This window comes from Phocoena phocoena, chromosome 20 (genome assembly GCF_963924675.1).
Source record: "Phocoena phocoena chromosome 20, mPhoPho1.1, whole genome shotgun sequence".
Lineage (NCBI taxonomy): Eukaryota > Metazoa > Chordata > Mammalia > Artiodactyla > Phocoenidae > Phocoena > Phocoena phocoena.
In genome coordinates, this window is record NC_089238.1 from 11,977,942 (window position 1) to 11,994,969 (window position 17,028).

Sequence of the window (17,028 nt, forward strand, 5' to 3'; positions counted from 1 at the left end):
GCCGCATCCCTTCCAGGTTCGCCAGTGAGCGTTGAGGACCGCCCGTTCCCCTGCGCCCCATCCCTCTCGCTGTCACACTCGCTTCCCCTCACCTGCCGCATGCCCATCCCCCATCGCTCCTGTCTTTACCTTCTGAGCCCCCAGAGGCAGAGAAAGCCAAGGGGAAGGGGAAGTGCATGCCTTGTTTTATCCACAGAACTCGTTCTATTGCGCACACTTTGGGGGATTTTGTATCAATTTATGATAAATTAGAATAGATTCGAACCTGCCTTGGCTGAATTAAAGGGAGGAGGATAGTCCTCTAGGATGGGGAGAAGGAAGGTCGCTGCAGAGAGGGGAGACACCTGGCTGTGATGAGTTCAACCCTCACCCTTAGGGTGGTTAAAAACTGGGAGAAATTGTTTCCTGGAGACAGGCTGGAAGGTAAAGGCTGTGAGGGCTCGAATGAAGACAGAGGCAGAGAAGCCAAGGCCAAGAAAAAGACAGCAGCCTAGAGAGATATGGAAAAGGTCTGCAAGAGAGGCAGGGCACTGTACAAAGATGGAGATGCAAGCAGGGAGAAAGTGAGAGACCCGGAGAAATAAACAGACCCAGAGGCTGAGAAATCACAATTACTAACACTTACCTAGTGCTTCCTATTCACACACTGGTCCAAATGCCTGATTTAAATATCCCTATGAGACAAAGCAATTTTATTATACATTTTTACAGATGAGCAAACTGAGGTTGCTCAGAGAGGTGAAGTGACTTGCCCGATATTACACAGCCAGAAACGGGCAGAGCTGGGTTTGGAACGCAGATCATCTGGCTCCAACACTGCTCTTCAAAATCTTATGAGTCAGAGACACAGAGGAAAGCAGAGAGATATGGAGACGGAGACCTAGGGACGCAAAGAGAATAGAAGAGGGCTTCCCTGGTGGCGCAGTGGTTGAGAGTCCGCCTGCCGATGCAGGGGACACGGGTTCGTGCCCCGGTCCGGGAAGATCCCACATGCCGCGGAGCGGCTGGGCCCGTGAGCCATGGCCGCTGAGCCTGCGCGTCTGGAGCCTGTGCTCTGCAACGGGAGAGGCCACAACGGTGAGAGGCCCGTGTACCGAAAAAAAAAAAAAAAAAAAAAGAGAGAGAGAATAGAAGACAGAGACAAAGAAAGAAACAAAAATGACCAGAGAAAGAGCGGAAGGGCAATGAATGGGGAAGTGAGGCACTGGAAGACCAAAACTCTCCCCCATTCCTCATCCCTCTCATTGGACTGTTTCTTTGTCTTGCATTTCCTCCCTCTGGGGTGGGGATAGCGGTCCCAGGCATGGGGCCTCGCAGCTTGGGACTGGACCTGACAAGCTGACATCTGCTGACAGTAGCTTTTCTCAAGGAGCAGGCATCTCAAGTTTCATTGAGCTGGAGTCAGATAGGAGGCTGGCCCCGCTAGCCATGCGCAGAGGTGACCTGGAAGGCCCTAGCCTGAGTGGAGTCTCCCCAAGGTCACCCAGAAGCTGGGACATGCTCTGCTGAGTATGGGCCTGGCTGGAGGGAGGCTTATAGGTGGCCCCCACATGGGGTGGTGGCTCCCTAATCCCCACACTGTTCCCACCACAGGCCAAGCACAGAGTCTGCCCCAGGGCCCAGGCAGGGATGCAGAGGTGGAGGGGGGAAAGGAGAGATTCAGAGGTCCTTAGAAAGAAAGATGGAGAGATGCGAAAGAGAAACACATGACAAAGAGAAAGAGACAGACAGAGATAGAGAGGTACATAGAGATCCTGAAAACCAAAGATTGGGAGTGAGAGAGACAGAGAGACAGAGGAGGAAAAAGAGAGGAACCGAGAAAAGGGGAGAGATAAGAGATGCCCAACAAGAAGGAAGACAAGGAGGTGCTAAAGTCAAGATGGAAATTAAGAGAGGCACAGAGCCGAAGAGAGACAGAGATCTGAAAGGACAAAAAGAGAACCAGAGAGAAGCCTCAAGAGAAGAAACAGAGACAGGCAGGAAGGGAGTCACAAGGATTCAGCCAAAGACAGAGATTGAGAGAAATAGAGTCCGAATTATAGAGCAACAGAGAGAAACAGAGACAAGAATTTATATTGTCTAAGAGTAAATGACAAACTTGAAATTAGATTTGTAATGTGGAACCAAATGAATTAAAAGGGAAGTATAGGGCTTCCCTGGTGGCGCAGTGGTTGAGAGTCCGCCTGCCAATGCAGGGGACACGGGTTCATGCCCCGGTCCGGGAAGATCCCACATGCCGTGGAGCGGCTGGGCCTGTGAGCCATGGCCGCTGAGCCTGCGCGTTCGGAGCCTGTGCTCCGCAACGGGAGAGGCCACAACAGTGAGAGGCCCACGTACCACAAAAAAAAAAAAAAAAAAAGGGAAGTATAATATTTTAACCATAAGCACCCCAATGTTTACTGCAGCACTATTTACAATAGCCAGGTCATGGAAGCAACCTAAATGCCCATCAACAGAAGAATGGATAAAGAAGATGTGGTACATATATACAATGGAATATTACTCAACCACAAAATTGGGTCATTTGTAGAGACATGGATGGACCTGGAGACTGTCATACAGAGTGAAGTAAGTCAGAAAGGGAAAAACATCTTATATGAACGCGTATATGTAGAATCTAGAAAAATGGTACTGATGAACCTGTTTGCAAGGCAGAAGTAGAGACACAGATGTAGAGAACACACGTATGGACACCAAGGAGGGAAAGTGGGGTGGGATGAATTGGGAGATTGGGATTGACATATATACATGTATATGTATAAAATAGATAACTAATGAGAACCTGCTGTATAGCACAGGGAACTCTACTCAATGCACTGTGGTGACCCAAATGGGAAGGAAATCCAAAAAAGAGGGGATATATGTACACACATAGCTGATTCACCTCGCTGTACAGCAGAAACTAACACACATTGTAAAGCAACTATACTCCAATTAAAAAAGAGAGAGAGAGAGAGAGAAACAGAGACAGAAATAGGGATGAAGAAAGCCATGCATTCATTCAGCAACATTTACTGAGTGCCAACTGTGTGCTGAGCAGAGGCTGGGGTGGGAGTTGGGGGAGGGGGTGGTGAGGGCATGCTTGCTGCAGCCCTGCTGTCTGCAGAGTCAGTGCCTCTGAGCAGTGCCCTGCCCCTCAGCCCCTGCCAGTCACCAGGCAGACAAATGCTGACAGGTAGGGAGACGTGCTACACAAACAGGCAGGAAGACGGGAAAGCAGAGGCAGAGGGAGATTAAGGTAAAGACAAACTGGAAGAGGCAGGGAGAGAAAAAGACACATTGAAAAGAGAGAGCGCACGAGAGAGAAGACAACCATGAACAGAGGTAGGCACTGAGAGTGAAACAGAGAGAGAGAGAGAGAGAGAAATGGGAAGAGAGAGAAAGAGAGAGAGATGAACAGAGAAACACAGAGACTGAGAGTGAGAGAGACACTTCCAGAGACAAGCCCTGTCCCAGACTCTGCACAGCTCCCCCACCGTCTCCCCAGGTCTGGGCCCTGTGCCAGGTACCTGGCGGAAGGCTGGATCCGGCACGGCAGGGTGGGCGGCAGGGTGGGCCGCATTCCTGAACAGTCTGTTCCAAGTACAGACTCAGCCACAACCCCCGCCCCTGGACCATCGTGGCCTGGCATCAGGCGGGGGTGCCCACTGAGGAGTCTAGGGGACTGGAGACCAGGGGTGTAGCAGCACAGGCATAGGACATTTGGGGCATCTGGGAGCCAGAGCATTGGGAATAGAGATGACAGGAGTTCAGGGCAGGGCCTAAGTGTGGAAATACAAGGGTGTCAACCGTGGGAAGGCAGCCAGGAGTCATAGGATAGGCATGGAAGTGCCAAGCTGATGGGCACCAGGACGCTAGGGGACTTGAGTGAGCATCTGGGAGACATGTATGGCATACAGAGCTCCAAGAGCAATGGGTGTGGAAGTGACAAGGGCTCAGGTACGAGTCCCCAGGAATCACAGGCACAGGGCACAGGAGTGCCAGGCAAATGAACACATCACCAGGAGCGCTCTAAGAAGTGTATTTAGCAGTCAGGATGTTTTGAGTTATCAGAAGTACAAGGTACAGCATTCAGTGGTCATAGGCCCAGAGGTGTCCAGGGGATCAGGAAGGCACAGCTACGGGCCAAGTGAGACGGACCCACAGGTGCTGGGGGTTCAAGAGGGTGCACCTGTTGACCAGGTATGCTGACATGAAAATGCTAGTGCATTAAGGCTGCCAGATAGGACAGGCTGAGGCAGGCACAAAAAAAAAAAAGGCCAGGAGGAGCCAAGGCCAGCAGTGATAGGGCTGGGGGCGGGGTGCAGACTTTGGGTTGGGGAATTACAGAATGAGCATCAAAGGCGGCCACCCCCCTCCCACTTTCAGTCTCCATCCCTGCTCCACCCAAGACCCCAAGGGAATCAAAGAGAGGCGAAGAGGTGCAAGCAGCCAGGCGGGGTTGGGGTGCACCCGGCGCTCAGACGCAGGCGGCCCTACCCCTGGGCCCGTTACCTCTCCCGCTTCGGCGGAACTTGCTGCAGCTCGAGTCTGGACACCTGGACCGTGCACTCACGGAGGTAGCCCCGACAGTGGGTGGGGTAACAGGATTCTGGATTCCTGGAGGTGGGGCTGGGGGCTGGAACTCCTGGTTCTCTGAATGAAGACAGAGCTGAGGGCTCGGACCCCGAGTCCTGACAGAGGGTGAGGGGCCTGGAGTCCTGCCTTCTGGGAAAGGAGACTGGGGGTGGGAAGTCAGATCTGGAGGGAAAAGGGGCAGTGGCCCTGAGCTCCTGGTTCAGGGCGGAGTCTCGCTGCACCCCCACCCCCCACCCCCGACTCCCGGGTGCCAAGGGAGGGGGAGCCTGGGGCGGGTAGTCTGGTCCCAGGGCATGGGGAGCAGAGAGGTCTGTTCTGGCTCAAGGCTGGGGAGCTGCTGAGGGCCCAGATACCTAGTTCTGAGGGTGCAGGGGGCTGGGGACCTAGACTTCTAGATTTTGAGGGAAGGCGGTGGGGCTGGACTCCTGGGTCTGAAGGAGAAGGAAGCTGGGGGCCGGGCTTTTGGGTCTCGATGGCGGAGGGGTCAGGAGCCCAGACCCGGGCCCGCTGAGCACCGGCTCCGTGTAGCTCTCTGGCCGCTGGGGTCCGATGTTCACCGTGTGGCTGGGCCCGCGCCCTGCAGCTACGCAGCGCAGCGGGACGCATTAGTGCTGCAAGCGGATGCCTTCTCCGGCCGCGGGGCCAGGGCAGCCTTCGAACGCTTCACACGCGGAAACGGTGAGGCCTGGGCGGCGTAAGTGCGGGCCCGGAACGTCCAGTTTGCGATACAGAGCGAGACCGGGGGAAATGGAGCGGGGCCTAATAGAGTCAAGGCTTCTGAGGAGAGGCTGGGGAGGAGCCACAGTGTAGGGGTCGAATGGCGGTGGGGGAGGCTGGATCCTTGTGCAGCCAGTAGAAGAGAAGAGCCTAAGAGTCAAGGCCAAAGAGAGCCAGCACGGGGATGAGGAATCGGGACCAGCAGAGGTGCGGCCAATGTGCGGATAGGGCCAAGAAGGCTGGGGTAGCAACCAAAAGACCTGGAACTGAAGCAGAGCGAAGAGTTGCGAGGAAGTCGACTCCACTACGGGATGCTTCCGGGATGGGGCGTGGCTAACTCCCCGGCCCGTCCCCTTCTTTGTTCCACTCCCCCAGGCATCGTGGCTTTTAACGGGCAGCGCTGGCGGACGCTGCGCAATTTTGCACTTGGAGCACTTAAGGAGTTCGGCTTGGGTACGCGGACCATCGAGGACCGTGTCCTGGAAGAGGCGCCTTGTCTGCTCGGCGAATTTCAAGACAGCGTTGGTACGGCCTGGACGGAAAAGGATAGGGACCTGTTGTGGGTGTGCCCTAGGGAAGGCGTTTGGGTGGAATGAAGCCAGTAAACCCAAGAGCTGGGTGGGGGCCGAGCCACAGCGTATGACCTTGTCATGTTCCCACTCCCAGGAGCTCCGTTCGACCCCCGGAGGCTACTAGATAATGCTGTATCTAACGTTATGTGTTCCGTGGTCTTTGAGAACCGCTATGGCTACGAGGACCCAGAGTTCCTGAGGCTCCTGGACCTTTTCAATGACAACTTCTGCATCATGGGTTCCAGATAGGGTGAGGTGAGAGGGTTGGCCCCCATCCCTCCCTCGTGTGCCCCATCTATGCCAGATTCCGAGTACATGGACCTACCTACATTGGATCATTAGAATGGGGCAGTCTTAGAATCTTGGAATGGAAGAGTTTTAGAACCTACAACATCAAAGTCCTGGTCCAGTCTCCCCATAGGGAAACGAATGGTCTTGTTCAAGGTCCTATTGATTTCCTGTCCCCCCAGATGTACATTTTCCCCTCCCTCCTAAAATGGCTCCCAGGCCCACGCCACGGAATCTTCTGAAACTTAGCAGAGCTTAAGAGTTTTCACCTCTCAGCAAACCCAGCAGCAACCGGCAGCCCGTGGAACCCCGCAATTTCGATTGCTTCCTGATCAAACGGATAAGGTACAGGGCCCTGCTGCCCACCAGCAGACGCCTGGCTCCTCTACCCACAGAAGGACCCGGAGAGCCATTTCCAGGAGACGTTGGTGATGACGACACATAACCACTTCCTTGGCAGTACCGAGGCCACAAGCACCACCCTGCGCTATGGACTCCTCATTCTGTTCAAATACCCATAGGCTTCTGAGCTGGACAGCTAGGGATGAGGCGGCTAGGGTTGTGGGTTGGCTGGAGGCTGGGGTAGTTCACATCTCTGCCGGCCCCAGCCAAAGCACAGGCGGAGCTGGATCCCGTGGTAGGTCGAATGTGCGCCCCAAGCCTGGAGGACTAAGAACGCCTGCCCTACACCGACGCCACGCTGCAGGAGATCCAAAGCGTCTTCAGCGTGCTACCGCTGGAGCTGCCACGTGCCCTCACCTGTGATGCCCACCTGCGCAGCCACTTCCTGCCCAAGGTGGCCACCAAGACTGGGGATCCTGCGCAGGGGCTGGAGAGGGCCTATTAACAGAGATCAGCAGGCCTAAGCGTCCAGAGCACTGACTCTGGGAGCAAGAAAGTAGGCGGCCTTCCTTGCCGCTGACTTCGAAATGGGGTCTTGGATGGATGTGTGGAATAGTCACTTGCCAATTTTTCAAGTAACCCTTGCACATCTCCCCAGGGCACCTTCATGATTCCTCTCCTTGTGTCTGCACACCAGGATCTCACCCAATTTAAGGACCCAGACTGTTTCAATCCCACCAACTTCCTGAATGACAAGGGTGAGTTCCAGAGCAACAACTCCTTCGTGCCCTTTGCCCCAGGTCTGGGCTGGGCAGAGAGGGGACCAGCCTGGACGTGCCATGGGGTGCATGGGTTTCTCATTCCACACCCCCATGTCCCCAGGAAAGCAATGTGCCTGGGTGCAGGCCTGGCCCGATCCGAGGTCTTCCTCACCTCCATTCTATAGCAGTTCTGCCTGCTCCCTGTGGGGAGCCCCGCCAACATCGACCTCACCCCACAGTGCACGCCTGGGCAACGTGCCCCCGGCCTTCCACCTCTGTCTGGTGGCCCGCCGAAGTCAGGTTCAGCCACCCTCTGCTCACTGGCTCTCAGACCTCCTTACCCTCTTTGGTCAATAAAGGCCCTGAATTGCAGACGGAGCGGTCTTCTTACCAACAGGGAGTGAGTCAGTCAGATGTGTGCAGCTCTGAGGTAAACTTTTATTTCTCGGCTGACAGGACTTGCGGACCCATGCTCCTCCCAGCACCTTTTATCCTGCCCAAGCAGCGGCAGCCTAGTCCAAAAGGTGCCACAGCCAAGGGGCTGGGGAGTCACTTCACATTCCAGGCTGGAGGAGTGGGGGGCTTGGGGATACGCCCCCACAAACCTTTGCCAGCAAGAGGCCATGACTCACCCCAACCCCAAATCCTGCATTCCGGTGGGAGGTGGCAGTGCCTCCTTCCAGCTCTCCAAACCTGAGAGGGGCATGCATGACCAGACAGGGCAGGACACAGGCCCCCAGCTCCAGTAATGGCAGTCCCCAACACCAGCCTCTGCCCAGGTCACAACCCCAGCCCCCAGCCCAGGGCAGCAGAGGTCTCTCCTCCTCCTCGGTTCTCAGCGATGGATGGAGCCCTCCACACCCGGCAGAACAGAGGCAAAGTCAGAAGCAGCGGCAGTGGCGGGGACCGTGACAGGCGGCACCGGGGCCCAGGGCTCTCCCGAAGTCAAGCAAGCTGTCTGTCCATGCAGCTCTGGGGCTAGCCACTAGGTGGGCGTAGTCGGCTGTGACACAGGTACTTGGACACCCTTCTGTCCTGATGCTGGGGGTGAAGGGGGACAGGAGACTGAGTCATCAGGGATGGAACTAAGAGACCGAGGAAACCTGGGAAGAAGGGGAGATGACCAGAAGAGATGGGGCTCATGCTGGGGAATGCCAGGAGAGTGAACTGTCTAGGGATGGTAGGCAAAGATGAGGAAAAATGAGCAACAGGATCCAGTGAGAGACTGAAGAGGCGGCTTGAGGCCCAGGGAGGTACATGGAAGAGGAGGGACCTGAGGGAGGGGACACGGGGAGGCCGGTACCTAGCTGATACTTGTCTTTGGCTGCTGCTCGCTCCTTGGCATCAAAATACCAGACAGTGATGGCGTACCTGGAGACCAGAGCAGCCCCAGAGGGTGGTTAGAGATCACTTTTCTTCAATTCCAGCCACTATATCCACCCCGAGCCGCCCCCCCTAGTCACTTCAGGGGTCTGACAAGACTTTGCTGGCACAGGGGGAGCACCTGGGCACATTCCCGGAAGTATGGACCATACCTGGTGGCATAGGCTGGTTTCACCTCATGGGGGTTCCGCCGATCAGACCAGAAAATGAGCAGCCGGTCAAAGAGTGGCTCAATGTTGGCTACCACGGGACGGCCCTCAGGGAATATCTGCAGTAAGCCGCCATGCACCTGAAGGCAGGCCAGAGGATGAGGCAGGCTGGGAGCCCCGCCTAGAGCCCCTGCCTTGCACTGCCGGCCCCCAGGAGCCCACCAGGGGGCATAATAACGTCACACATCACTCCCTCCCACCACTCAGGCTCTCAAAATGAATGACAACCCAGAGTCTGCATCACCATGGAGATGGGCAGGAAGCTACTTAAGAAGACAGGAAATGGGGCGGGGGAAGTGCTGGTTAGGCTGGGGGCTGGGCAGACAGCACCATTCCCCAAAGAGGGGGAACTGCCGCCACACAGTCAGCTGAAGAGGAGGTCCCATTTCCCGGAAAGAGCCATTGGGCACATTCCACCGCCCCCCTCCCGTGGGTTGGGAAGAGGAAGGGGACAATGCTAGAAGCTGAGCTGGGAAAGGAAAATACGATGGATGCACGCCAGCCCACCCCCAACAGCCTACCTTGACGTCCCAGTTCTGATTCAGGTAATAGATGCAGGTGACGCAGCGCCCATCGCCATGGGGATTGTCAACGTGTCTCACGTACCCCAGCCCGTTACCTGGGTAACATGCCACCATGGCCTGGCAGAGACGGATGGAGAGGGTTTACTGAGGCTAACTGGCAGGGACGTTAGAGAAGCAGCCATCACCTCCTCTTTCTCACCCCTCCCAGCCCCTCATCTTTCCTCAGGTGTCCTGGGCTCCAAGGGTTCCAGCACCCAGACTTTCTCCTTTTCTCCTTTTTCAGCCAAGCCTCCATCCACAAGAAACCTCAGCTCCTGGGCCTCAACAGCCCAACATACACACACACCTCACGCCCCTACCCCCCGCATCTGGTGCCAGCATGCAGCTCAGTGAGCAACTGAGGGCTTGGTTTTTTAAAGATAACCTGACCCCACGTCAGACATTTCACTAGGATAAAAGCAATTTAAACATTTCCTGGTATGCAGGGATGTGGCCTCACAGCCCCACACCAGGCGTTCTCTCCTTGAGCTGTAGAGTTGGAATGACCTGGGGCACTGATACCGAGGCCCACCTCAGAGGTTCTGACGTACTTGGTCTCAGATGGAGCCTGGAATTTTTAAAGGTTCCCCAGGTAATCCTGACGTGCAGCCATGTTGAGAACCACTGACCTTACTTACTATAAAGAAGACCCGCTAAATAGTCTGTCTCCTACACAACTGAACAGGTACCAAAACCCAGAATGTGCCCAGAACCTGAGATCTAATCCCAACTCCAAGCAAAACCTGCCAAGTAGCCTTGGACAGTCTCATCACCTGAATGGGCCTCAAAACGCCTCACCTGTAAAAGGGGGCTAATGAAAACCTTCGGACGAACCCCTCCGAGAACATGACTTTGGAGGCTCCTGACCCCCACAGATCCGAGTCAGACCTTGTTCCACGTCTCGGCTTCTGTGTGCACAGGTCCAGCCACAGGGTTCTCGCCTCCCCTCCTGGATAGCCGCCACTGCCCTAGGCAGCCCTGGCCATTCTGAGTCCTGGGCCTAGCCACTCCGGGCCTGTTTCTCATCAGGTACCCAGCAAAGTGATGGATGTGATGTGAGGAAAAGGGCCCAGGTGTTCCTGCAGACCTATCTCCCGGGTTCAAGTCTCAGTGCGGCAACGTATGCTGTGATGTTTGGCAGATGACGGAACTTCCCCATCTCCAGTTCCTCATCCACGAAATGGAGCTAACAACTACTTTTTTGGAGATTTTGCCGGTTTTGCTCGAGGGTGGGGTGGGGAAAGGGGTCCAGTGCTGCAACCTCTTGCCGCACAACCCATCCCCACAGCAGCCAGAGGCCCTTTACTCCAGCTCACCACTGCTCAAACCCCTTCAAGTTCCTCGCTGCATCCCGAGAGAACACAAACTCCTGACCACAGCCTCCAAGGCCACTAGCCTCATACACTATCTCCAGCCTCGAAATCCTCCTCACTCTTCTCTGACCAGGCCAAGCTCATCCTCAAGGCCTCTGCACCTGCCTGAACGCTCTTCCACTCGTCCCCCTTGTTATTCAGGTCTCAGGGCCAGGAGCACCTCGAGTCCTCTAGCTGAAAGCACCTGGGCTGATTTCCCATTCCATCCCTCTCAGTGCAAAATCAGCACAGGTACCTGTTCACCTAGTACTGGCCGCTAGGGCCAGGCCTGTCTCCCTAGTGCCAAGGAGGGAGCTGCTAATTAAAAGCGCTCCTCTGGGTCTCAGGGCCTCCATTCCATCCTTCCCGTGCACCCTCACAGGGTCTCCCACCATGCAGGCAGGGACACACTCTGGAGTCTGTCAGGGAATGGGACTCCTGTGTGTGTGAAGGTAGGCACAGGAACAGGCCCTTTAAGGCCCCCCTCCCCCCACATATACTCACCTGGGAGTGGGGCTGGGGGTGGCATCCTCCGGCCCCCGAGAAGCATCTACTTCCTGCCCCCACAAGGGAAGGGACAACAACCAGAGTAACACGGAAACTTGCTCCTCACACTTCCGTCTCCAGGAAGGGGCAGCTAGGATCACTGTGCATGCACACCCCACCCCACCCCCAATCAGAATCCCAGGTCTCAGCCAACAGCGGCAGGCCCCACCTCCAAACTGCTCTTAAAGGGGCCTCCCGGGGTCACCTACGGTAGTCCTTGATACCAGTGGGAGTCAATTCCCTCCCACCTGCAGGCCAACTGAGCAGAGGATCTAGGGAGAGGAGGAAGGCAAGAGCACAGGAGCGGGACTCGGGACCGAGGGGCAGGTTGTTACCAGCCCAAACCGCACTGGTGATCTGAGCCCCCCCCCCGCCGCTACCGGGACCACCCCACACTGTCTTACTCCAGAGCTTGGGGAGGGAGCCCAGACGCTGCCCTCTGAAGGCGAGGAAGCCTGCAGTTGCTGCCCCACCGCGGCAGGGGAGGGTCTGAGAGGAACTCCAGTGGCTGGGTTGGCTCTTCCCCGCCCTTCTTAGTCCAGCCAGGCTTGTTCTTACCTCCCAAGGCTAAAAAGTCTCAACACCCACCCCACCACCCCTCCAGGGCCTGCTCCCAACCACATCCAAGGCACCAAAGGAAAAGAGATCTGCGCCCTCTCCCCTCCCCTCCCCTCCTGAAACGGCCCCAGCCTAGCTGGGGAGTTAACCTGGTTTTCCTATCCTGTGGATGAGCAAACAGAGGCTCAGAGAGGCATCCTGCCCTTGGCCACTCAACTCTTGTGGTCTCCCCACCAACCTCCCTCCTGTGAGGACGGGTGACCCTGGGGAGATGGGGCTGAACACCTTGTGGCTAGGGAGATTCCCACTGATCTCTCCTGCCCCTGGGAGGGGCCACCTCTGGCCCTCCAGCTACCAAAGTAACAGGAGGGAGAGGGAAGCAGGACAAGTTCCAGCTGGGGCGGGGAAGCCAGTATGGCTTCGGCCCGGGGGAGCCCTAGTCCCCGAGCCAGCTCCAGCCTGAGACGGAAGCTGCAGAGACAGAACCCAAGACGGGATCTGAGGGAGGAGGGAGAGGACATCAGGAGCACAGCCTCACGCCTGCAGGGCAAAACACAGTCTGTGCCATCAGCCAGGCATCACTGGTGCTGTGCAGTGGGCACTCCCTACCGGGCCTTGTCCTAACACCGCCAAACCCTGGACTCAAGGCCAGGATCCTCACACCCCTCCACGAAGAGAATTCACATGTCAGCAGGCCAAAAGGCCCTACGGACTACCGTCCTGTGCAGGCTCCTAACCCCAGGTTCTTGAATGGGCGGCTGCAGGCCCAGAAGGCCCTTGTCACTGACCATAAACTCCAATCAAACGAGCATTTTTTTAAGACAGGGTCTGTGGTTTCTGGCAGATTCTTAAACAGGCCCAGGTTCCAAAAAAAAAGATAACTGCTACTCTAAAACAAGAGAAAGGGACCAAGAAAAGGTACAACGGCAGAGGATCAAGGAAACAGACCAGAGCGAGACAAGGATAAAGTGATGGAGAGACAGAACAGACAGGATGGAGGACAGGGTCTAGGATGGGGAGGGATGGGAAAGATGAGGACATAACCTCCACCTGGGCCGGCACACAGACACCCCCAGAAAGCCGTCCATGATGCAAATGCCACAGTACGGCAAACAGTGCACAACGTAGCCCAGCACCAAGCACAGTGGGCAGTGCCTCCTCCCTCAGCCCGGCATTGGCCTCACCACTGCCCCCCTCCCCGTTCCACCTTCTGGTTCTCCTACCCGGGAGACAGAACAGACAGACCAAAGACAGGCAACGGACAGGATGGACCAGACATACCCGAGTACATGAAAAAATGCGGGAAGAGGGAAGAATAAAGACAGGGTCAGACAGACAGGTACAGACGGCAGAGGCAGAAACCCGTGCCCGTCTACACTGAACGTTCTTGGTCTAGGATCCAGGAACAGACATCAGGCGGCTGTGAAGCCCACCATGGCCCATGCACAGAGGTGGGACTACGACTGTGGGCACCTCTCCTCAGGTTCTTCAAGAGGATCCCTGGCAAGGTCAAGAACCATGGTGACTACGGGCCAAACCCATGGTTTACAGGTACACAAACTAAGGCCACAGCGAGTGAGAGCCCAAAGTGAGCTCCAACAGTCCCTGCGCCAGAGCTGCCTATCTCCAAACCCACTGGTGCTCAGAACACTAGGCATCCAACAAGTGCTGGGCAGCCCCCCACCCCACCACCCGGTCCCTGCAGCCTCACCTTGGTGCGCCCATTGATGACGTAGCTGCCCAGCCTCCCAGCACAGTGGCGGATTACAGCATCCACGTGGGCCATGAGGGCACCGATGCTTCGGCAGCCTGGCTCATGGCCTTCCACCCAGGCAATCTGGTCCCCACGGATGCTGCGTGGCGGGATAGCCCGCTGGCTCACTAGCTGCCCATCACGCAGGCGCCCGCCCCGCTTCAGGGCCTCCACCTCTGCCAGCACTCGGCCACCCAGCGCCGCCCCCAGGAAGCTGTCCTTGACGCAGATGCCATAGTACCGCATGCAGGGCACAATATAGTCCAGGGCCAGGCGCTCAGGTGCAGCGGGCAGCACCTCCTCCCTCAGCCCGGCGCTGGCCTCACCACTGCCACTGCTGCAGCCCTCCCCCTCTGCCTCTGCCTCCTGGTTCTCCTGCCTGGCCCAGGGCCGCTTGCTGGGGGCGGGGGCATCCCCACCATCCTCTGCCCATTTCCGTTTGGGGGCCTCGGGCCGGGCGCCCTGGGCTGCCAGTCGCTGGCACCCCTTGGTGACCAGTGCCGCAGCACCCTCACTCTGCAGCGGCCGCAGCTCGCCGCCATCCTGCCCACCGAAGCCCTCCCGCAGGGGGCTGGCTGTGGTGGAAGTAGCTGTAGCTCTGGGGGTCCCACTCCCCGCCGAGGCCTCACCAGGCCCTCCTGGACGGTGGTAGGAGGACAGCAGGGGACAGGGCAGGTAACTCTCCACCCCCATCCTCGCCCTGCTAGGCTCCAAGGGCTCTGACACCGAACCCGGCAACTGAGGGAGAGCCTGACTCAGGGGCTGCGGCTGGCACGGGCTGTCCATGGCAGCAGTGTCTTCATCCCCCGGGCATGGAGGGCACGGCCCAGGCCCATGGTGCCACCCTCCTCCACCTCCTCCTCCTCCACTTGATGCAGCCGGGGGCCGGGGTGGCTGGGCCTGGCGTGGGGCAGGATGAGGCAGGGCAGATGGCAGAGGCTTTTCTCGTGCCCTGGGGGTGCTTGCTGGTCCCCAAGTCCTCTGCTGTCCCTAGGGGCTTGGGAAGGGACCTGTCACGGTGGCTGGAGAGAGAAACAGAGAGAGAGAGAGAGAGAGAGAAAAAGGAATGTGAGAAGAGCTACAGGGAAGAGGGCTGGGCGAGGATGGGGAGTGGCAGGGGCAGTAGACAGACTTAGCTACAAAGACCCCAAAACCTGAGGCCACGTGGGGAAAAAGACTCTGGGACTTGGGTGGAATCCCTAAGAGACAAGGGGCAATAAGGGGGCAGCTGGAGGGGTGAGACTGGGTAGCTGACCCACAGGCAGAGGACTGCAGTGGGAGCTGTGGGCGAGAGACACCCTGACAGACAGACACAGACCCACAGACAGGAAAGAAGGAGGGGACTTTAAGTAGAAAAGGATGGCGGTGTGGGAAGTAGGAGAGTTAGAAACAAACAGACTGGGGGTGGGGGGGGGGCGAGAGGGGGGATCTGCCTGGAAGACACAGAGGGAATGTGGGGATCTACAGACCGTGGAAACTGGGGGGTCCAGAGACCCACACCGGAGAAGAGCAGGGAGGGTGGGCCTGAGACGGCCGGGCAGAACCCAGCCCGACAGGAGGAAGCCCGTTAGGGGCTGACACACACCCAGACGGAAGGGAGGTCCTGAGACAGACAGACGGAAGGGACCCGTGGGAGCAGGGTCCACAGCGACAGAGGGAAGGGTGGAGGAGGACTCATGCACTCGGGGAAAGGACGACGGAAAAAGCGCCCCCCTCCCAAGTCCCTTCGGTGCGGGTCCTGGGGCCCCTCGGGGCACAGCAGGAGACGAAGACAAGGCCTAAGGGCCGCTGGAACCCCGTGTTCCTACCCCTCCCCTCCCCCTCCGCCCGCTCCCTGCTCCCCCCCAACCCCCCAACGGCCGGCGCTTAACATGCCGGGCGCGCGTTCCCTCCCCCACGCCCCACCCCCACCCTCCCCTCCCAAGGGTCGCCAGGCTTCGCCACAGAGTGCTGGGCGCGCACCCCCGCACCCCGCCCGGCTCGCGCCGGCGCCCGGCCTCAAGCGCCTTCCCCGCCCCGCTCCATGCCCTCCCCGCGGTCTCCTCACCGAGGTTTTTCCTCCGGCCCCGGCGCCGCCGTTTGTGCCAGCCGCCCTGCGCCGCACAGCGCGCCATACCCCGCCCCCACCACCCGCGACGCTCCGCCCCCGCCTCGCCCGGTGGGCACGTGACCGCATCCGGGCTTAGGAGACCGGGCTTGCGCAGGCGCGAGCCGCGCGGGGCGGGGCGAGGAAATTTAGAACACCCTCTCCCTCGAGAAAGGGGAAACGGATCAGTGGCCGACACAAGGTTTTTATGCACTCTCCGCTCCGCCCCTTCTGCGCGAGAGGAGGAACGCGGTTAGGAAGGGCTGGATCCGGTGGGGGAGTTTCGGCACATATTATGCCAAGCGAGTGGGAGGGGTATGCAAATAACCCTATTTACATAGACAGGACCGTCCCCTTGGAGCCGAGAAGGCGGCGGAACGATGAGTAGCAGGGTAGGGGAGGCATACAGATCATCGGTATTATTTACATGGACAGCTTCGCCTTCTCACAGCCCAAGAATAGGAATATTGAGAAACGTCTGAGCAATTAGTTGGGAAATGTATGTAAATTTGCACGACAGTAAGTAATTTACATAAGGACTTTTTATAACGGAGGAAAAGAGCGGAACGTCCTTGAGAGAAGGGAAGAACAAGAAGGGACGTGCAAACATTCTGACTCGCTCCACCCTGCCCCATCGGGACAACTGTGTGGCACCCGAATAAAACAACCTAGGAAAGCTACTCAGAGAAGACATTTGCATGACAGCCTCGAGTCTCTGGACGACCTGACCTGGGAGGACTATGCAGATGAGGTCATTTAAATGTCCCACCCCCTCCGCCAGCACCCAGGCTGAGCAGGGACTCAGGCCTCCCGTGACGGTGGTTTAAGGCCAAACTGGGGTTGGGAGAGCAGTTGGGAGTGTCCTCAGTGGGCTGCACCTGTCCCTGGCAGAGCATGTGCGGGTGTCAGAGGTTCACCTGGACACAGGAGGCAACACACTGATCTCAAATATGCACAGGAGTCCCGGTGACACAAAAGCCCACACAGTCTTCAGGGGCACACACAGGGTTCATGGTCACACACAAGTGTATCAAAGGAGTCAAATTCACAGCAAAACACACACAGACCTCAGGGGCACACAAACACAGTTACACACCAAATAGACACTGCCTCAGACTTTCAGGCATCAGACATGCATAGCTATCACCCACCGGGCCCAGACCCAGGGCTCAACTACAGGCCTGAATTCTCATTCCCTAGCTTTGGTGTCCCAAACAACGCCAGTCTTACAGACACAATCACCAAGGACACAGAGTAGTCATAAGCAACAGTGTCACACACACAAGCAGCACACATTCCTACAGATCCCATCACACCCAT

General features: G+C 57.4%; 1 protein-coding gene and 1 pseudogene across 1 annotated transcript; one reads left to right on the forward strand and one right to left on the reverse strand.

Moving 5' to 3' along the window:
• Window positions 1-3,884: 3,884 nt before the first annotated feature.
• On the forward strand, window positions 3,885-8,007 carry LOC136140233 (cytochrome P450 2F2-like; annotated as a pseudogene).
• Window positions 7,677-14,408, reverse strand: EGLN2 (egl-9 family hypoxia inducible factor 2). Its single transcript, XM_065898825.1, has 5 exons — window positions 13,581-14,408; window positions 9,372-9,491; window positions 8,794-8,930; window positions 8,562-8,629; window positions 7,677-8,299 (listed from the first exon to the last, which is right to left on the reverse strand). Exons 1-5 carry the CDS (start codon window positions 14,406-14,408, stop codon window positions 8,244-8,246), a joined length of 1,209 nt encoding a protein of 402 aa, XP_065754897.1. The 3' UTR covers window positions 7,677-8,243.
• Window positions 14,409-17,028: the final 2,620 nt, after the last annotated feature.

Coding starts and splice junctions, on each gene's coding strand:
- EGLN2 (XM_065898825.1), bottom strand. CDS start 14,408: ATGGACAGCCCGTGCCAGCCGCAGCCCCTGAGTCAGGCTCTCCCTCAG. Junction 8,931..9,371: donor ATCAGAACTGGGACGTCAAG/GTAGGCTGTTGG, acceptor GCCTGCCTTCAG/GTGCATGGCGGCTTACTGCA. Junction 8,300..8,561: donor CAAAGACAAGTATCAGCTAG/GTACCGGCCTCC, acceptor CTTCACCCCCAG/CATCAGGACAGAAGGGTGTC.